The sequence below is a fragment of the Leopardus geoffroyi genome (genome assembly GCF_018350155.1).
Source record: "Leopardus geoffroyi isolate Oge1 chromosome C3 unlocalized genomic scaffold, O.geoffroyi_Oge1_pat1.0 chrC3_random_Un_scaffold_41, whole genome shotgun sequence".
Classification (NCBI taxonomy): Eukaryota; Metazoa; Chordata; class Mammalia; order Carnivora; family Felidae; genus Leopardus; species Leopardus geoffroyi.
In genome coordinates, this window is record NW_025543556.1 from 246,536 (window position 1) to 268,392 (window position 21,857).

Below are 21,857 nucleotides of genomic sequence, written 5' to 3' on the forward strand. Positions count from 1 at the left end.
TCACATAAATATCATTCCTTGTTTGTGATGATCTACTCTTGTAGCAACTTTCAAATGATATGATACAGTATTGTTCACTGTAATCACCATCCTGCACATTAAATCCCCAGAATTTATTAATCTTGTAACAGATAGTTTGTACCCTTTGACCAATATCTACCCATTTCTCACAGCCTCCTAACCCTGGCAACCACCAGTCTGTTCTGTTTTTCGTGCAATTTTTCTTTAATTCCACATATAAGTCATATCATACAGTGTTTGTCTTCCTGTGTCTGACTTCTTTTCACTAAGCATAAAGCCCTCAAGTTTCACTCATGTTGTCACAAATGGCAGGATTTCCTTCTTGTTTGTGGCTGAAAATATTCCATTGTAACTGTATACTATATTTTTTAATCCATGGATCCACTGATGGATGCTTAGGTTGTTTCTTGACTATTGTAAATAATGCTGCAATAAACATAGGGCTGCAGATATCTCTACAAGGTAAGGATGTCATGTCTTTAACTCCATTGGATCATATGGAGGTTCTATTTTTAGTTTGTTGAGGAGCCACCATACTGTTTTACATAGTGGCTGTCCCAATTTACAGTCCTACAAGAGTACAAGGAATTCCTTTCCTGTACAACTTTGCCAACGATATCTCTTGTCTTTTTGACAATAGCCATTTTAATAGGTCAAAGTGATATCTATATACTGCAGTTTTGATTTGCATTACCCTGATGAATAGCGATATCGAGCACCTTCTTGTGTACCCTTGGCCATTTGAATATGTTCTGAAGAGAGACGTCTTTTAAGGTGCCTTGCCCAGTTTTTAATTATATTTGTTTTTAGCTGTTGAATTGTACGAATTCCTCACACATTTTAGATATTGACGTTTTTCATATTTGTAGCTTGTGAATGTTTTCATCCTTTCCATAGGTTGCCTTTCCGTCATGTTGCTTGTTTCTTTTGCTGTGCAGAAACATTGTTGATTGCATTGGTGTTTTAGCTTTTATTGCTTGTCTTTGGATGTCCTATCCTAAATCATTCGTAAGATCTATGTCAAGGAGCTTTTATCCTATGTTTTCTTCTAGGAGTTTTATGATTTGAGATTTTATAAAGAAGTCTTTATTTGCGTTTAGGTTGACTTTTGTGAGTGGTGTAAGGTAGAGGCACAATTTTATTCTTTTGCATGTTAATATCCAGTTTTCTCAGCATCATGTATTGAAGAGATTACCTTTTCTCTCTCTTTTTTTTTTTTTTTTATCATTCTATTGTTTATTTCTTTCATAATTTATCTTTGTCCATTTCCTAGCACAGTGCCTGGTATATTGCATGTGCATGATATTGGCCTGTTGATAAATGTTGTAAGTGAATGCATTGTCATCAAGTTATATCACAAAGAATTTGACTTGACTCAAGCTAATGCGCAGAGTTAACCCTTGGATACCTCTTTTCGTTTCCATGCTTTTTGTTTTGTTTTTTTTTTTTTCCTTTGTTTTTTTTTTTTTATAATATATGAAATTTATTGTCCAAATTGGTTTCCATAAAACACCCAGTGCTCATCCCAAAAGGTGCCCTCCTCAATACCCGTCACCCACCCTCTCCTCCCTCCCACCCCCCATCAACCCTCAGTTTGTTCTCAGATTTTTAACAGTCTCTTATGCTTTGGCTCTCTCCCACTCTAACCTCTTTTTTTTTTTTTTTTCTTTTATCCTCCCCCTCCCCCATGGGTTCCTGTTACGTTTCTCAGGATCCACATAAGAGTGAAACCATATGGTATCTGTCTTTCTCTGTATGGCTTATTTCACTTAGCATCACACTCTCCAGTTCCATCCACGTTGCTACAAAAGGCCATATTTCATTTTTTCTCATTGCCACGTAGTATTCCATTGTGTATATAAACCACAATTTCTTTATCCATTCATCAGTTGATGGACATTTAGGCTCTTTCCATAATTTGGCTATTGTTGAGAGTGCTGCTATGAACATTGGGGTACAAGTGCCCCTATGCATCAGTACTCCTGTATCCCTTGGATAAATTCCCAGCAGTGCTATTGCTGGGTCATAGGGTAGGTCTATTTTTAATTTTCTGAGGAACCTCCACACTGTTTTCCAGAGCGGCTGCACCAATTTGCATTCCCACCAACAGTGCAAGAGGGTTCCCGTTTCTCCACATCCTCGCCAGCATCTATAGTCTCCTGATTTGTTCATTTTGGCCACTCTGACTGGCGTGAGGTGATACCTGAGTGTGGTTTTGATTTGTATTTCCCTGATAAGGAGCGACGCTGAACATCTTTTCATGTGCCTGTTGGCCATCCGGATGTCTTCTTTAGAGAAGTGTCTATTCATGTTTTCTGCCCATTTCTTCACTGGGTTATTTGTTTTTCGGGTGTGGAGTTTGGTGAGCTCTTTATAGATTCTGGATACTAGCCCTTTGTCCGATATGTCATTTGCAAATATCTTTTCCCATTCCGTTGGTTGCCTTTTAGTTTTGTTGGTTGTTTCCTTTGCTGTGCAGAAGCTTTTTATCTTCATAAGGTCCCAGTAATTCACGTTTGCTTTTAATTCCCTTGCCTTTGGGGATGTGTCGAGGAAGAGATTGCTACGGCTGAGGTCAGAGAGGTCTTTTCCTGCTTTCTCCTCTAAGGTTTTGATGGTTTCCTGTCTCACATTCAGGTCCTTTATCCATTTTGAGTTTATTTTTGTGAATGGTGTGAGAAAGTGGTCTAGTTTCAACCTTCTGCATGTTGCTGTCCAGTTCTCCCAGCACCATTTGTTAAAGAGGCTGTCTTTTTTCCATTGGATGTTCTTTCCTGCTTTGTCAAAGATGAGTTGACCATACGTTTGTGGGTCTAGTTCTGGGGTTTCTATTCTATTCCATTGGTCTATGTGTCTGTTTTTGTGCCAATACCATGCTGTCTTGATGATGACAGCTTTGTAGTAGAGGCTAAAGTCTGGGATTGTGATGCCTCCTGCTTTGGTCTTCTTCTTCAAAATTCCTTTGGCTATTCGGGGCCTTTTGTGGTTCCATATGAACTTTAGGATTGCTTGTTCTAGTTTCGAGAAGAATGCTGGTGCAATTTTGATTGGGATTGCATTGAATGTGTAGATAGCTTTGGGTAGTATTGACATTTTGACAATATTTATTTTTCCAATCCATGAGCAGGGAATGTCTTTCCATTTCTTTAAATCTTCTTCAATTTCCTTCGTAAGCTTTCTATAGTTTTCAGCATATAGATCCTTTACATCTTTGGTTAGATTTATTCCTAGGTATTTTATGCTTCTTGGTGCAATTGTGAATGGGATCAGTTTCTTTATTTGTCTTTCTGTTGCTTCATTGTTAGTGTATAAGAATGCAACTGATTTCTGTACATTGATTTTGTATCCTGCAACTTTGCTGAATTCATGTATCAGTTCTAGCAGACTTTTGGTGGAGTCTATCGGATTTTCCATGTATAATATCATGTCATCTGCAAAGAGCGAAAGCTTGACTTCATCTTTGCCAATTTTTATGCCTTTGATTTCCTTTTGTTGTCTGATTGCTGATGCTAGAACTTCCAGCACTATGTTAAACAACAGCGGTGAGAGTGGGCATCCCTGTCGTGTTCCTGATCTCAGGGAAAAAGCTCTCAGTTTTTCCCCGTTGAGGATGATGTTAGCTGTGGGCTTTTCATAAATGGCTTTTATGATCTTTAAGTATGTTCCTTCTATCCCGACTCTCTCAAGGGTTTTCATTAAGAAAGGGTGCTGGATTTTGTCAAAGGCCTTTTCTGCATCGATTGACAGGATCGTATGGTTCTTCTCTTTTTTTTTGTTAATGTGATGGATCACGTTGATTGATTTGCGAATGTTGAACCAGCCCTGCATCCCAGGAATGAATCCCACTTGATCATGGTGAATAATTCTTTTTATATGCCGTTGAATTCGATTTGCTAGTATCTTATTGAGAATTTTTGCATCCATATTCATCAGGGATATTGGCCGGTAGTTCTCTTTTTTTACTGGGTCTCTGTCTGGTTTAGGAATCAAAGTAATACTGGCTTCATAGAATGAGTCTGGAAGTTTTCCTTCCCTTTCTATTTCTTGGAATAGCTTGAGAAGGATAGGTATTATCTCTGCTTTAAATGTCTGGTAGAACTCCCCTGGGAAGCCATCTGGTCCCGGACTCTTATTTGTTGGGAGATTTTTGATAACCGATTCAATTTCTTCGCTGGTTATGGGTCTGTTCAAGCTTTCTATTTCCTCCTGATTGAGTTTTGGAAGAGTGTGGGTGTTCAGGAATTTGTCCATTTCTTCCAGGTTGTCCAATTTGTTGGCATATAATTTTTCATAGTATTCCCTGATAATTGTTTGTATCTCTGAGGGATTGGTTGTAATAATTCCATTTTCATTCATGATTTTATCTATTTGGGTCATCTCCCTTTTCTTTTTGAGAAGCCTGGCTAGAGGTTTGTCAATTTTGTTTATTTTTTCAAAAAACCAACTCTTGGTTTCGTTGATCTGCTCTACAGTTTTTTTAGACTCTATATTGTTTATTTCTGCTCTGATCTTTATTATTTCTCTTCTTCTGCTGGGTTTGGGGTGTCTTTGCTGTTCTGCTTCTATTTCCTTTAGGTGTGCTGTTAGATTTTGTATTTGGGATTTTTCTTGTTTCTTGAGATAGGCCTGGATTGCAATGTATTTTCCTATCAGGACTGCCTTCGCTGCGTCCCAAAGCGTTTGGATTGTTGTATTTTCATTTTCGTTTGTTTCCATATATTTTTTTATTTCTTCTCTAATTGCCTGGTTGACCCACTCATTCGTTAGTAGGGTGTTCTTTAACCTCCATGCTTTTGGAGGTTTTCCAGAGTTTTTTCTGTGGTTGATTTCAAGCTTCATAGCATTGTGGTCTGAAAGTATGCCTGGTATAATTTCAATTCTGGTAAACTTATGGAGGGCTGTTTTGTGACCCAGTATATGATCTATCTTGGAGAATGTTCCATGTGCACTCGAGAAGAAAGTATATTCTGTTGCTTTGGGATGCAGAGTTCTAAATATATCTGTCAAGTCCATCTGATCCAATGTCTCATTCAGGGCCCTTGTTTCTTTATTGACCGTGTGTCTAGATGATCTATCCATTTCTGTAAGTGGGGTGTTAAAGTCCCCTGCAATTACCACATTCTTATCAATAAGGTTGCTTATGTTTATGAGTAGTTGTTTTATATATTTGGGGGCTCCGGTATTCGGCACATAGACATTTATAATTGTTAGCTCTTCCTGATGGATAGACCCTGTAACTATTATATAATGTCCTTCTTCATCTCTTGTTACAGCCTTTAATTTAAAGTCTAGTTTGTCTGATATAAGTATGGCTACTCCAGCTTTCTTTTGGCTTCCAGTAGCATGATAAATAGTTCTCCATCCCCTCACTCTCAATCTAAAGGTGTCCTCAGGTCTAAAATGAGTCTCTTGTAGACACCAAGTAGATGGGTCTTGTTTTTTTATCCATTCTGATACCCTATGTCTTTTGGTTGGCGCATTTAATCCATTTACATTCAGTGTTATTATAGAAAGATATGGGTTTAGAGTCATTGTGATGTCTGTATGTTTTATGCTTGTAGTGATGTCTCTGGTATTTTGTCTCACAGGGTCCCCCTTAGGATCTCTTGTAGGGCTGGTTTACTGGTGACAAATTCCTTCAGTTTTTGTTTGTTTGGGAAGACCTTTATCTCTCCTTCTATTCTAAATGACAGACTTGCTGGATAAAGGATTCTCGGCTGCATATTTTTTCTGTCTAGCACACTGAAAATCTCGTGCCAATTCTTTCTGGCCTGCCAAGTTTCAAAAGAGAGATCAGTCACGAGTCTTATAGGTCTCCCTTTATATGTGAGGGCACGTTTACCCCTTGCTGCTTTCAGAATTTTGTCTTTATCCTTGTATTTTGCCAGTTTCACTATGATATGTCGTGCAGAAGATCGATTCAGGTTCCGTCTGAAGGGAGTTCTCTGTGCCTCTTGGATTTCAATGCCTTTTTCCTTCCCCAGTTCAGGGAAGTTCTCAGCTATTATTTCTTCAAGTACCCCTTCAGCACCTTTCCCTCTCTCTTCCTCCTCTGGGATACCAATTATGCGTATATTATTTCTTTTTAGTGTATCACTTAGTTCTCTAATTTTCCCCTCATACTCCTGGATTTTTTTATCTCTCTTTCTCTCAGCTTCCTCTTTTTCCATAACTTTATCTTCTAGTTCACCTATTCTCTCCTCTGCCTCTTCAATCCGAGCTGTGGTGGTCTCCATTTTGTTTTGCATTTCATTTAAAGCGTTTTTCAGCTCCTCATGACTGTTCCTTAGTCCCTTGATCTCTGTAGCAAGGGATTCTCTGCTGTCCTGTATACTGTTTTCAAGCCCGGCGATTAATTTTATGACTATTATTCTAAATTCACTTTCTGTTATATTATTTAAATCCTTTTTGATCAGCTCATTAGCTGTTGTTATTTCCTGGAGATTCTTCTGAGGGGAATTCTTCTGTTTGGTCATTTTGGATAGTCCCTGGCGTGGTGAGGACCTGCAGGGCACTTCCCCTGTGCTGTGGTGTATAACTGGAGTTGGTGGGCGGGGCCGCAGTCCGGCCTGATGTCTGCCCCCAGCCCACCGCTGGGGCCACAGTCAAACTGGTGTGTGCCTTCTCTTCCCCTCCCCTAGGGGCGGGATTCACTGTGGGGTGGCGTGGCCCGTCTGGGCTACTTGCACACTGCCAGGCTTGTGATGCTGGGGATCTGGCGTATTAGCTGGGGTGGGTAGGCAAGGTGCACAGGGGCTGGAGGGGCAGGCTTAGCTCGCTTCTCCTTAGGTGATCCACTTCAGGAGGGGCCCTGTGGCAGCGGGAGGGAGTCAGATCCGCTGCCGGAGGTTTGGCTCCGCAGAAGCACAGAGTTGGGTGTTTGCGCGGAGCGAGGAAGTTCCCTGGCAGGAACTGGTTCTCTTTGGGATTTTGGCTGGGGGATGGGCGGGGGAGATGGCGCTGGCGAGCGCCTTTGTTCCCCACCAAATTGAGCTCTGTCGTCCGGGGGCTCAGCAGCTCTCCATCCCTTTGTCCTCCAGCCTTCCTGCTTTCCGAGCAGAGCTGTTAACTTATGACCTCCCAGACGCTAAGTCGCGCTTGCTGTCGAAACACAGTCCGTCAGGCCCCTCCGCTTTTGCAGGCCAGACTCCAGGGCTCTGCTTGGCCGGCGAGCCGCCCCTCCGCCCCGGCTCCCTCCCGCCAGTCCGTGGAGCATGCACCGCCTCGCCGCCCTTCCTACCCTCTTCCGTGGGCCTCTCGTCTGCGCTTGGCTCCGGCGACTCCGTTCTGCTAATCCTCTGGCGGTTTTCTGGGTTATTTAGGCAGGTGTAGGTGGAATCTAATTGATCAGCAGGACGCACGGTGATCCCAGCGTCCTCCTACGCCGCCATCTTCTTCCAAGTCCTACCTTTTCTCTTTTGAGTATTTTTGGGTCTCTTAACAAAGAGACTCTATGCATGGGTTTTTAGTTGACTTTATGCATGGGTTTATTTCTGGGTTCTTGATTCTGTTTCATTCATCTTTGTGTTTGTTTTTGTGCAACTTCGTATGGTTTTTATTACCATAACTTTGTATGCTTCCAGCTTTGTTCTTCTTTCTTAGGATTGCTTTGGCTATTTGGGGTCTTTTTTGTTCCTTACACATTTGAGGGATGCTTTTCCTATTTCTGTGAAAAAGGTCATTGGAATTTTGACAAGGATTGCATTGACTCTGTGGGTGGTTTCAGGTAATGTGGATATTTAATGATACTAATTTTTCGAATCCATAAACAACGGGGTATCTTCCCATTTGTTTGTGTCTCTCCTGTTTCTTTTACCAATGTCTTGTAGTTTTTACTGTACCTATATTTCAGAAAGTCATTGATTAAATTTATTCCAAAGTATTTTGTTCTTTTTGATGCTTTGGAGAAGGGGATTTTTTCCTTATATTTCTTTTTCAGCTATTTCATTGTTATTGTTTAGAAATGCAAAAGATCTCTTGATAATGATTTTGTAATTTTTTTTACTAAATATAATTTATTGTCAAATTGGTTTCATTACAACACCCAGTGTTCATCCCAACAGGTGCCCTTCTCGATACCCATCACCCACTTTCCCCTCTCCCCCACCTCCTATCAACCCTTAGTTTATTCTCAGTGTTTACGAGTCTCTTATTGTTTGCCTCCCTCCCTCTCTGTAACTTTTTTTCCCCCATCCCCCCCCCACCCATGGTCTCCTGTCAAGTTTCTCAGGATCCACATATAAGTGAAAACATATGGTATCTGTCTTTTTCTGCCTGACTTATTTCACTTCGCATAATAACCCTCCAGTTCCGTCCACGTTGTTGCAAATGGCCAGATTTCACTCTTTCTCATTGCCAAGTAGTATTCCACTGTATATATAAACCACATCTTTCTCCATTCGTCGGGTGATGGACATTGAGGCTCTTTCCATAATTTGGCAATTGTTGAAAGTGCTACTGTATACATTGGGGTACATGTGCCCCTATGCATCAGCACTCCTGTATCCCTTGGGTAAATTCCCAGCAGTGCTATTGCTGGGTCATAGGGTAGGTCTATTTTTAATCATTTGAGGAAGCTCCACGCTGTTTTCCAGAGTGGCTGCACCAGTTTGCATTCCCACCAACAGTGCAAGAGGGTTCCTTTTTCTCCACATCCTCGCCAGCATCTGTAGTCTCCTGATTTGTTCATTTTAGCCACTCTGACCAGCTTGAGGTGGTATCTCAGTGTGGTTTTGATTTGTATTTCCCTGATGAGGAGTGATGTTGAGCATCTTTCAATGTGTCTGTTGTCCCTCTGGATGTCCTCTTTGGAAAAGTATCTTTTCATGTCTTCTGCCCATTTCTTCCCTGGATTATTTGTTTTGTGGGTGTGGAGTTTAGTGAGTTCTTTACAGGTTCTGGATATTAGCCCTTCCTTTATCCGATATGTCATTTGCAAATATCTTCTCCCATTCTGTCGGTTGCCTTTCGGTTTTGTTGATTGATTCCTTTGCAGTGCAGAAACTTTTTATCTTGACGAGGTCCCAATAGTTTATTTTTGCTTTCCATTCCCTTGCCTTTGGAGATGTGTCAAGTAAGAAATTGCTGCAGCGGAGACCAAAGAGGTTTTTTTTCCTGCTTTCTCCTCTAGGGTTTTGATGGTTTCCTGTCTCACATTCAGGTCCTTCATCCATTTTGAGTTTATTTGTGTGTATGGAGTAAGAAAAGTCATCTAGTTTCATTCTTCTGCATGTTGCTGTCCAGTTCTCCCAGAAGAAAGAGACTGTCTTTTTTTCCCATGGGATACTCTTTCCTGCTTTGTCAATGTTTAGTTGGCCATACATTTGTGGGTTCACCTCTGGGGTTTCTATTCTATTCCATTGGTCTGTGTGTCTGTTTTTGTGCCAATACCATACTGTCTTGATGATCACAGCTTTGTAGTAGAGGCTAAAGAGACAGAGTGTGAACAGGGGAGGGGGAGAGACAGAGAGAGAGAGGGAGAGAGAGAGAGAGAGAGAGAGAGAGAGAATCCAAAGCAGACTCCAGGCACTGAACTATCAGCACAGAGCCCAATAGGGGGCTTGAACCACAAACCACGAGATCATGAACTTAACCGAAGTCAGAAGCTAAACTGACTGAGCCACTCAGGCACCCCTGCATCTTTATGTTGATTTTATATCCTTCATCCTTGGAACAGCTTTTTGGTGGTATCTTCAGGATTTTCTATATATAAGAATATATCATCTGCAAACAAAGACAGTTTTATTTCTTCTTTTCTGATTTGGATGCCTTTTATTTCCTTTTCTTGCCTGACTGCTTTGGCTAGGACTTCCTCTATCCTGTTGAATAGGAGTGGTCAAGTGGGCAACTTTGCCTTGTTCTTGAACTTAGAGTAAAAGATTTCCGTTTTTTACCACTGCATATGATGTTGGCTATGGGCTTATCATATTGGGCTTCATTATGTCCAGGTGTGAAAATTCAGTACCCACATTGTTGAGAGTTTTTATCCTGAAAAGATGTTGAATTTTGTCAAATGCTTTTTACTCCCATGCAGGGATGATGATATGATTTTTTTATCCTGTTAATGTGGTGTATCAAATGTATTTATTCTATTTGATTGCTGAAGGATAATTTTGCTGAGTAAGGTATTATTGATTGGTAGTCTTTTTTCTCTTAGCACTTTTAATATGTAATCCCACTGCCTCCTTGCATGGAATGTTTCTGCCGAGACATTGCTAATAGCCTTATGAGGGTTCACTTGTAGTCACATAGTCTTTCCTCACTCTTTTTCATTCTTTTGACTTTGTTCTCTGCTGACTGGATAAATTCATAGTTCCTGTCTTTCAATTCACATTTTTTTTTGCTTGATCCATTTCCTGTCAGTGATCATTCTTGCTTTTTTCATCTCCTTCATTATACTCTTCAGCTCCAGGATTTTTGTTTAGTTAGCTTTTACTATTTCCAGCTCTTTGTTAAGCTTCTCATTTTATTCATAGAGTGTTTTCCTGATTTTATTGAATTGGCTTTTTGTGTTTTTCTTGTAACTCACTGAGTTTCCATAAAACTGCTATTTTTTAATTCTCTTTTGAATAAATTACAGATCTCCATGTGTTTCCGATTGATTACTGGAAGATTATTGTGATCCTTTGATGGTATCATATTTCCTTGATATTTTATATTCTTTGCAGTTTTGCATTGCTGTCTTTGCATTTGAAGTAGCAGTCACCTCCTCCAGTCTTTAATGACTACCTCTTCAGTGTGTCCAAACCTGACTTTTTTGCTCCAGTGGTATGCTGGAAATTCTCTGCAGGACACCTGGTTTTCCAAAAAGGCTCTCTCATCCATGGGTGATCATCTTAGAGAGTGTTTTCTAGGGAGGGACTCCCAGATGTGGCTGAGAGGGAGGGGCTGGAGGCACTTTATGGGCTATTGCTAGGTTCACAGATTAGACTGTAGTATGTCTGCCTGTTACCTGATGCACGGGTAGGCAAGACTTTTCCTCGGTCCCTTGGAATATGGTGCTAGATTCCCACAGCTCCTGCAAAGGTAGTTTTGCTGGTGGGTGGATAAGATGCCAGTTTGTTGTAGGTGGGGAGACACAACAAGGTACATCTTGTTCAGCTATCATACTGATATCGTTCTGACATATGGGTATTTTAAAAGTAGTTTTTCCCCTAAGATATTTCCCTGATTTCTTCTTTCATTTTATATGGACCTCATGCTACTTTAAAACTTTGTTGAAATTAAGCATTCTTATATTTAAAAGCAAAGCCAAAAATAGAGCCCAAATCTAGTTATTACTCCCATGTCTAAGAGTCACTGCCTTTAGGCAATGAACTCTAACTTTTTAGTGTAACCTTCAAGGTTCTTCAGAATCTTTCCTGACTGATCTCTTACTACTTGCTTCCATGTATTTTATGTTTTGTTTTCCAAGTTCCTAAAAGCTTATACTTTTTCCTTTCAAGGCACCTAGATGCCATCTGTGTAATCTTTGTGCTCACATTCTAATCTCTAAGAAAATGGTTTTCTCCTGTTTTTTTCCCTGGTGACCTCTGCTGTTTATTTTCCCTCTTCAGTAAAGCCTTTCTTGTCCTCACTTACAGCTTTTCACATGTCAATTCTTACAAATTGCATTGTATTCTAATTGTATACTTACCTGTGTTTGAAGCAACAGATGAGTATTTCCTTTTGTACGGTTGGTACTTCAGCACTGTTCTCTGAATTAATCAAATTAAGTCAGATGGGTAAAATTCAGAACTTGATGAAAATTGTCTTTTTATACTTTTTCAGTAAAATTATTAGAAAACATTGGCTTTTTTATGGCTTTCTTTTTAAGGAGGGAACCTGGTTTACATATGAAGAAGTTAAAGAAAGGTGAAAATGAAAAAGGGACATCAAAAGGATCTGTGATCACACCAGTGTTGCAGAAGGCAGATGCCCTAACTGGTGGTCCACTACAAAAGAATGATGGCAGCCATTTCAGTGAAAAGGATCAGCATGAAAGCAGGTAAAATCTATAAATTCTTTATGTGCCTGTGAAGGAATTTTAGCAGTGATTACCTTTGTGGAAATGAAATGCTGTAGTGTAGGTAGGTCCAAGCTAAAGCAAGAAATACTCAACATACCAAACACCCTGCTTGAAAAGTTGTGATGAGGGTAAGTGACTTTGTCAAGGAGCAGTTTCAGTAGTCACCATGGAAGCATGGAAGATGAGTAAGTGTAAACAACTCCTTACAGCATTTTAATAGGGAAAGGTAATAGACAAATGGATGATAACTGGAAAAGAATGTGAATTGCAAAGGCATTTTCTTTCTATTTTTATTTTAAGATGGGAACTTTTAGAGAATGTATTCTGTTGGAAATGATCAATAGATATAGACATGGTTAGTTAATTTAATTTTGTTTGCGTTTCCAAACATTAGGAAGTTTGTTGATTGTATGACATTATCTTTTAAAAATTATAGGGGCGCCTGGGTGGCGCAGTCGGTTGAGCGTCCGACTTCAGCCAGGTCACGATCTCGCGGTCCGTGAGTTCGAGCCCCGCGTCGGGCTCTGGGCTGATGGCTCAGAGCCTGGAGCCTGTTTCCGATTCTGTGTCTCCCTCTCTCTCTGCCCCTCCCCCGTTCATGCTCTGTCTCTCTCTGTCCCAAAAAAAATAAACGTTGAAAAAAAAATTATACTAATTGTCTTTAGTACTCTTATTCATGTGATTTTGTGCAAGAAGTTGGTTTATTCTGAATTGGTTCCACAATGGGGTATTCTCATACAATTGAATGTGCAGATTTAAAAATATATATGTATGTATTCAAGTATATATATATATATATATATATAAATATATTTATATATATTAAATATATTTAATTACATTAATTAAATTAATTAATTTAATAAAATAAATAATTTAAAATAAGTAAATTAATTTAATTTAATAATTAAATTAAATTAAATTAAATAATTAATTAATTAAATTAAATATATTTATATATATTTATATATATATTTTTTTTAATTTTTTTTTCAACGTTTTTATTCATTTTTGGGACAGAGAGAGACAGAGCATGAACGGGGGAGGGGCAGAGAGAGAGGGAGACACAGAATCAGAAACAGGCTCCAGGCTCTGAGCCATCAGCCCAGAGCCCGACGCGGGGCTCGAACCCACGGACCGCGAGATCGTGACCTGGCTGAAGTCGGACGCTTAACCGACTGCGCCACCCAGGCGCCCCTATATATATATTTATATATATATGGCTGTATAATTTCTTATATGTATATTTATTATATGTATATTATATGTATAACATTCATATTATATATATACGTATATGCATAATATACAAACTATATGTATAATTTCTTATATATGTTTATATAAGTATATGTGTATAAGTTCTATATGTATATATTTGTATACACACACACACACTTATCATAAATGTATGCAAACACTGAGGCCATTCTGAATAAAAGTAATCCTTCCTTGATGATTTTAGATATCCAGTGCCTTTGATAGTATCACAAGTAGCTATGATTTTGTTAGGGACTTTAAAGTATCTGGTTCTATTAATATTATTTAGGTTCTGGGGAAAGGGGAAGATTTTATTTACAATTGGAAAAGAAACTAGTAATCCATAACAGATTATTCCTTTTGGACTAGAGAGCTCTAAATTACCAAAACCATGCTTCCTGTACCAACAGTGCCATTGACACAGATTGTATGCTCAATAAGTATGTGTTGAATGTGGGGATAAACAGTGGAATGAATGAATGAATGAATGAATGAATGAATGCCTGTTGAGGAACTTCTCTAGAAGAAGCAAATCTTTAGTTTACTGAAAGTAGATTTCCCATCTTTCCAAGTATAAAGTCTCTTAAAAAATGTGTAAGATTCAGAAATTGTTATGTATCACTATAGCTAGAAATCGAATCATACTATAGATTCATTTGCTGTCATATTAGTTAGAAACACTGGAGTATTACTTGAACCACATAGTATAAAACACATGCTTTGAAGGCACATTCCTGGGTTTGAATTCAGGGTCTGTTCTTGGCCAGCGACTAGGGCTTCTTGGGCAAGTCACTTCGACTTTCTGTGCCTCATTTTCTTCCTGTGTAACATACCTAATATAATAACCTACTTCATAGGATTGTTGTGGGGCTTCAAATACCTTGAAGACATGTAAAGTGCACATAGTAATGCCTAGAGAGTAGTTGCATAGTGAGTCTTCAACACGTTAATATCATGATTGTTAAAAAGGGGTTCTTTCATATAGGGACTTAACTTGCACTTTCCAAGTAGGTGTTAGTGCCAGTAAAAGCTTATTTTTAGTAAAATGACAACAACACAAACAATGGTATTATTCCTATCAAATAATGCAAGTAGCATTAGGATTTTCCTTTGCTTTTGTTAGTTTTTACCTAACTTTACTACTTTGTTGTGCTTGCTTCAGCAGCACATATACTAGAACTGGATAAACCTAATCCTTTGTTAATATTAGCAGTAGTATGTTTTCGATGTTGTTTAATGTTACTCTGTTGTTTAATCCCCTTTGTAGAAAATTAGTTTCAAATGCAGAGATTTTATATCAGAAACAATAGGTTTAGATACGCTTTGTATTTTAAGTATTTAATAGTTGCCTGAAAACAATTGTTGTTTTATTTCAGACCTGCAAAGAAAATTTCTAAGAAAAAGAACGAGGTATGCAAAAGAGACAATGTAATTTTATTTTATTTATTATTTATTTTATTTTTATTTTATTATATTATTTTGATACATATTTGTTAGGAATATTGTTCAGTGGCAAAAAATTACTTTATGAAAGATGTAGTGAAAAAATAGAAAATCTTTCTTTGTTGTAGAGACATTTGCTGTGAAAAAGTTACTTAGAAATACTAGCTATGGATAACAGTGTCTTTTTGATAAAAATCCGTTCTTTTAAAAAGTCTCTATGGTTTTGCTTTTAAATGTTCATTCACTTATTTTTAAAATGTATTTTGAGAGAGAGCATGCACAAGTGGGGGAGGGGCCGAGGGAGAGGTGGAGAGATAATCCCAAGCAGGCTCCATGCTGTCATTGTGGAGGTCAACGTGGGACTCAAACTCAGGAACCCTGAGGTCATGACCTGAGCCAAAATGGAGTCGGATGCTCAACCGACTGAGCCAGTCAGGTGCCCCTGTTTTTGCTTTTATAAAAAGATGGCTATTTATCACTTCTCTACACCTAGGATATTTTATAAATATTTGGGGGACATTTTGAAATGGTATTATTCATTGGTAGGTCAAAAAGCAAATTACTTCTATGGATGACCTTGTCGACTTCATTCAGTCATCTGAAACAGCTTCAGAGCATTGTGAGTTGCCTTACTCTAAGAATTTCATGTTGCTGATTGAACAACTTGGCATGGATTGTAAAGGTAGGAAGCCTTTTTACGTATATTGCTGTAGTAATATGTGCACACCTTGCCTACTACTGCACCATAGAGCACTGCTGTATTATAGAGCTGCTCATCTCAGAAATATATTTTATATTAAAAAAAAGGAGAACTATTGTATCCTCTCAGCCAAAGAGTCATCATTTCTACTGTACCTTTCTTAGTGGGAATGGCACATCTAATGTGTTTGTTAACTCTGCTTCTCTTCTGTGCCTTCACCCAGGTCAGGTCATTATTTTTCTCCTAGATGATTGAAATAACCTCAGGACTGTTTTTCCTGCTGTTCTACCTCCCAGGACCTTGGTCTACACTGCAACCATAATTAGTATATGTTTTAAAAAATGTGTCTTTCATCATGGTACCCCCTTGCTTAAAGCTTAGCTATTACTTCTCATTGCTATTAGGTTAAAGGCCACAGTCCTCTGGCTTCATCTTGTATTGTTTTACATCCTTCTTTCCATCTGTGTCTTATCCACTGTTTTAGACGTTTCTTCCTGTGAAAGAGATTTTCGTATCCAACATCTTTAGTTCATATATGAAGTTTAGTTCATATATGAAGTTTAGTTCATATATGAAGTGTGTCATTTGATAGTTTTGACATGTTTACACGTATGAAATGATAACCATAATCCAGTTAACATATTCTTCACCCTTAAAAATCTCATGTCCCTTCATATTCCCTTATTATGAAGCTGCCAAATTGTTTTCTAAAGGAGTTGTACGGTTTTCCATTCCCACCAGCAGTCTGTGAGAGCACCAATTCCTACATACATATTCATGAACACTTAGTATTGTCAGCTTTTTAAATCCTAGCCATTCGGATGGATATTTAGTATATATCTCATTATGGTTTCAATATACACCTCCCTAATAACTGATGATGGTGAGCATATTTTCATGTGCTTGTTTGCCATCTGTGTATCTTCTTTGAATTGTCCAAATCTTTGGTTGTTTTAAAAATTTGTTTGTTTTCTTAGTTTTTGAGTTTTCAGAATTCTTTGTATATCCTAGACACAGTTCCTTATTTTGTTTTCTTTTTTTTTGTGGTTGTTGTTGTTGTTGTTGTTGTTTCCACTGAGGCATTTTATTTGCACATATGTATTACATCCCTAGAAAAAGAATCCCAGGATTTCCCCTTCTGTGTGTTTTCATCTTCCTTCTTCATGGTCCATGACTGTAGCTGAGGTGGTCAGTATAATGAAACCAAACTGAGCAGATTATTCTGCCATTTTTCTAGATCTTTGCATTGTCCATCAATTCTGGGGCCAGTCACTCCATCCTTGCTTAACCTACCTGTGAGTTTCACATCAATTTACCCAACTCTGTGATCATCAATGACTTTAAATTCACCACTGTAACCATGCTTCATCATCACAGTTAGAAAGTGGACAATGTCTCTGGAGCATGGCCTAGTAAGAACCTGGCGTTTGCTTCTCTTTTCTGTATTGTTATGCTTTGGGGAGCATCTGCCACGACATTCACATGTATCATGATGGTGGCACAGAAAGATGGTGGAAAGAGCTAGATACAGTTCCTTTCTCACCGCTCTTTTTTTGCAAGGTTTTTCTTCTCCCACTCTGTGACTTTTCCTTCTCTCAACAGTGTTTTTGAAGAGCAGTTTTTCTTTTTGGTGAAGTCCAGTTTACACATTCATTTGTTCTTGTATGATTGTTGCTTTTGGTTTTCATATCTAAGAAATATTTCCGTAGCACAAGGTCACAAAGCTTTTCTCTCATGCTTTCTTTTAGAAGTTTTATAGTTTTAGGTCTTACATTTAGATCTATGACCCATTTTATATTCTTTTTTATTTGTGATACAAAGTATGTGTACAAGTTCATTCTTTTGCATATGGATATCTAGTTGTTCCAACACCATTTATTGAAAAGGCTGTGTTTTCTCCACTTTATGCCATTGCTCCTTTGTCATAATCAGTTGGCCACATATGTGTGGGTTTATGTATGGGCTCTATTCTGTCTCATTGATCTCTTTGTCCATCTTTGTATCAATATTATGCTGTTTTAATCACTGCCAGTTTATAAGGATTTTTGAAATCCGGTAGTGTTTGTCATCTTGCTGTGTTCTTTTCAGTGTTCTTCCGCTACTCTGGATCCTTTGCATTTCCATGTGAATTTTAGAATCAGTTTGTCTGTTTCTTAAAACAAACAAACAAACAAACAAACAAACAAACAACTCTGGTGGTCTTCTGGAAATAAAGTTTAGATTATATTGAATCTACAGATTTATTTGGGGAGAATTGGCTTCTTGACAATATTGAATCTTTTAACCCCTGAACAGAGTATATATCTCTCCCTTGATATAGGTCTTTTAAAATTTTCTCAGTAATATTTTGTAGTGTTTAATGTATAGGTCTTTCTGTCTTTTATGATATTAACCGTGATTATTTTTTATTTTCAGTGCAGTTGTAAATAATACATCTTAAATTTAATTTTTTTAATGCTTACTCTTGAGAGAGACAGAGCGTGAGTTGGGGAGGGGTGGAGAGAGAGGTAGACAGAATCTGAAGCAGGCTCCAGGCTCCAAGGTATCAGTACAGAGCCCGACGTGGGGCTTGAAATCACCAATGGTGAGATCATGAACTGAACCTGAGCCCAGTGCTTAACCAGCTGAGCCACCCAGATGCCCTGAAATTTTAATTTTTGATTCTTTATAGCTAATATATAGAAATACAGTTGATTTTTGTGTAATGATTCTGTATCCTCCAACCTTGATAAATTTATATGTATAGATATATTTAATATTAGAGAGAATACATGAGCAGGGGAGAGGGGAAGAGAGAGAGAGAGAGAGAGAGAGAGAGAGAGAGAGAAAATCTTAAGCAGTCCCCATACTCAGTGCGAGCCTGACATAGGGCTCCATCCCATGACTCTGAGATCATAGCCTGAGCTGAAATCAAGAGACAGACACTCAACCGACTGAGTCATCCATGTGCCATGATAAATTCATTTATTAATTCTAGTAGCATTTTTCTTAATGCTGTCAGATTTTCTACATAAGCAAAGGTCATAAAAATTCATTTTTAACTACTATTTTACTAACAATGGTAAATATTGTAGACTTGTAGCCAATTCATTCTCTGTCACAACTAATCAGCTTTGCCATTGTACTATAAGAGCAGCCAATAGATACTGCATAAATTAATGGAAATGGCTGTATTTTGATAAAATTTAATTTACCAAAACAAGTAATGTGGCCCATAGGCTGGAGTTTGCCAACTTCTATTTTGTGACCATGTCCTTGCTAGTAGAGACAGTTTCACTTCATTTTCTATCTGGATGTCCTTTGTTGCTTTATCTTGTTTGATTTCATTGGCTAGAACTGCTAGTATAGTGCTGAACAGAAGAAGTCATTCCTCTCTTCTTCCTGGTCTTATAGGAAATGCATTCAGTTTTTCACCATTATTTATAACGTTAGCTATAGAGTTATCATGACTTGTTTTGTTTTGTTTTGTTTTGTTTTAAATCATATTTAAGCTCCCTTGTATTCCAGGATTGCCGAAAGTTTTTTATCTGGAACGGATGTTGAATTTTGGCAAGGAACTTATTTTATCTACGGAGATAGATACGGTTTTTGAATCTTAAACCAACTCTGCATTTCTGGGATAAACCCCATTTGGTAATAACAAATTATCCCTTAGTGTATTGTTAGATTCCACCCCCCACAAACACACATGGTTGTAGTTTAATTAATTAATTAATTAAATATAATTTATTGTCAAGTTAGCTAACGTACAGTGTATACATCGTGCTCTTGGCTTTGGGAGTATATTCCCATGATTCATTACTTACATACCACACTCAGTGCTCATCCCAACAAGTGCCCTCCTCAATGCCCATCACCTATTCTCCTCTTTCCCCCACCCCTCCATGAACCCTCAGTTTGTTCTCTGTATTTAAGAGTTTCTAATGGTTTGCCTCCCTCTCTGTTTGAAACTATTTTTCCCCTTCTATTCCCCCATGTTCTTCTGTTAAGTTTCTCAAAATCCACATATGAGTGAAAACATATGATATGTTTTTCTCTGACTGACTTATTTCACTTCACATACTACCCTCCAGTTCCATCCATGTTGTTGCAAATGGCACGATTTCATTCTTTCTCATTGCCAAGTAATATCCATTGTATATATAAACCACATCTTCTTTTCCCATTCATCAGTTGATGGACATTTGTGTTCTTTCCATAATTTGGTGATTGTTGATAGTATACATGTTGGGGTACATGTGCCCCTATGAATCAGCACTCCTGTGTCCCTTGGATATATGCCTAGTAGTGCAATTGCTGGGTTGTTGGGTAATTTTATTTTTAATTTGTTGAGGAACCTCCACTCTGTTTTCCGGAGCAGTGTCACCACCCATGCATTCCCACCGACAGTGCAAGAGAATTCCCATTTCTGCACATCCTTACCAATGTCTGCTGTTTCCTGTGTTGTTAATTTTCTCTACCCTGACCGGTGTGAGGTGGTATCTCAATGTGGTTTTGATTTGTATTTCCCTGATGATGAGCGACGTTCAACATCCTTTCATGTGCCTGTTGGCCATCTGGATGTCTTCTTTGGAAGTGTCTATTCATGTCTTCTGCCCATTTCTTCCCTGGATTATTTGTTTTTCGGGTGTGGAGTTTGGCCAATTCTTTCTAGAGTATGGATACTAATCCTTTATCTGATAGGTCATGTGCAGATATCTTCTCCCATTCCGTTGGTGCCTTTTAATTTTGTGGATTTTTTCCTTTGAAGTGCAGAAGCTTTCTACTTTGATGAGGTCCCAATAGTCCAATTTTGCTTTTATGTCCCTTGCCTTCAGAGATGTATTGAGTAGAAGTTGCTGTAGCCAAGGTCCAAGAGGTTGTGGCCTGTGTTCTCCTCCAGGGTTTTGATGGTTTCCTCTCTCACATTGAGGTCTTTCATCCATTTTGAGTTTATGCACGGTGTAAGAAACTGGTCCTGTTTCATTCTTCTGCATGTTGCTGCCCAGCCCTCCCAGCACCATTTGCGAAAGAGCCTTTTTCCCATTGGATACTCTTTCTTGCTTTGCCAAGGTTTAGTTGGCCATACATTTGTGGGTCCATTTCTGGATTCTCTATTCTATTCCATTCACCTTTGCATCTCTTTTTGTGCTGATGGTATACTCCCTTGATGATCGCAGCTTTGTAGTAGAGGCTAACGTCTGGGATTGTGATGCCTCCAGCTCTGGTTTTCTTCTTCAACATTATTTTGGCTATCTGGGATCTTTTGTGGTTCCATACAAATTGTAGGATTGTTTGTTCTAGCTCTGAGAAGAATGACAGTGCAACGTTGATTGGGATTGCACTGAATGTGTAGATTGCTTTGGGTCGTTATCGACATTTCACAATATTTCTTCTTCCAGTCCATGAGCCTGGAATGTTTTTCCATTTCTTTGTGTCTTCTTTAATTTCTTTGATATGTTTTCTATAGTTTTCAGGACACAAATCTCTTATAGCTTTGGTTAGGTTGATTCCTAGGTATTTTATGGTTCTTGGTGTAATTGTAAATGAGCTCGGTTTCTTGATTTCTCTTTCTGTCACTTCATTATTGGTATATAGAAGTGCAATCAATTTCTGTGTGTTGATTTTGTATCCTGTGACTTTGCTGAATTCATGTATCAGTTGGAGCAGCTTTTTGGTGGAGTCTTTCAGGTTTTCCATGTAGAGTATCATGCCATCTGCGAAAAGTGCAAGTTTAGCTTCTTCTTTGCCAATTTGAATGTGTTTTATTTCATTTTGTTGTATGATTTCTGAGGCTAGGCCTTCCACCACTATGTTCAACAACACTGGTGAGAGTGGACGTCCCTTTTGTGTTCCTTATCTTGGGCGGGCAGGGCAGGGGGGAAGTTCTCTGTTTCTCCCCAATGAGGATATTCGCAGCAGGCTTCTCATATATGGTTTTTACTATGTTAAGGTATGTTCCTTGTATCCCAACTTTCTTGAGGGTTTCTTATTAACAAAGAATGCTGTATTTTGTCAAATGTTTTTCTGTATTTATTGACAGGATCATATGAATGATCGTATCCTTTCTTCTATTAAGGTGATGTATCATTTTGATTGATTTGCGAATGTTGAACCAGCCCTGTAGCCCAGGAATGAATCCCACTTGATCATGGTGAAGAATTCTTTCATATACTGCCGAATTGGATTTGCTAGTATCTTGTTAAGAATTTTGGCATCCATGTTCATCAGGAATATTGGCCTGTCATTCTCCTTTTTAGTGGGGTCTCTATCTGTGTTGGGAATCAAGGTAATGCTAGCCTCATAGAAAGAGTCCGGAAGCTTTTCTTCCATTTCTTTGTTCAACAGCTGGAAAAGAATCGGTATTAACTCTGCTTTAAATGTCTTGTAGAATTCCCGTGGGAAGACTTCTGGCCCAGGACTCATATTTGTTGGGAGATTTTTGAT

General features: G+C 38.5%; 1 protein-coding gene and 1 pseudogene across 1 annotated transcript in view; one reads left to right on the forward strand and one right to left on the reverse strand.

The window, feature by feature from the left end:
* Positions 1 to 21,857, forward strand: part of LOC123595659 (ankyrin repeat domain-containing protein 26-like) — a gene marked incomplete at its 3' end in the record, with an annotated part of 196,793 nt that overhangs the window by 127,513 nt on the left and 47,423 nt on the right. The window contains exons 17-19 of the mRNA XM_045473343.1: positions 11,837 to 12,007; positions 14,665 to 14,698; positions 15,278 to 15,413. Coding sequence (XP_045329299.1) covers positions 11,837 to 12,007; positions 14,665 to 14,698; positions 15,278 to 15,413 — 341 coding nt within the window. The remainder of the gene's footprint in view (positions 1 to 11,836; positions 12,008 to 14,664; positions 14,699 to 15,277; positions 15,414 to 21,857) is intronic.
* On the reverse strand, positions 16,500 to 17,210 carry LOC123595662 (annotated as a pseudogene).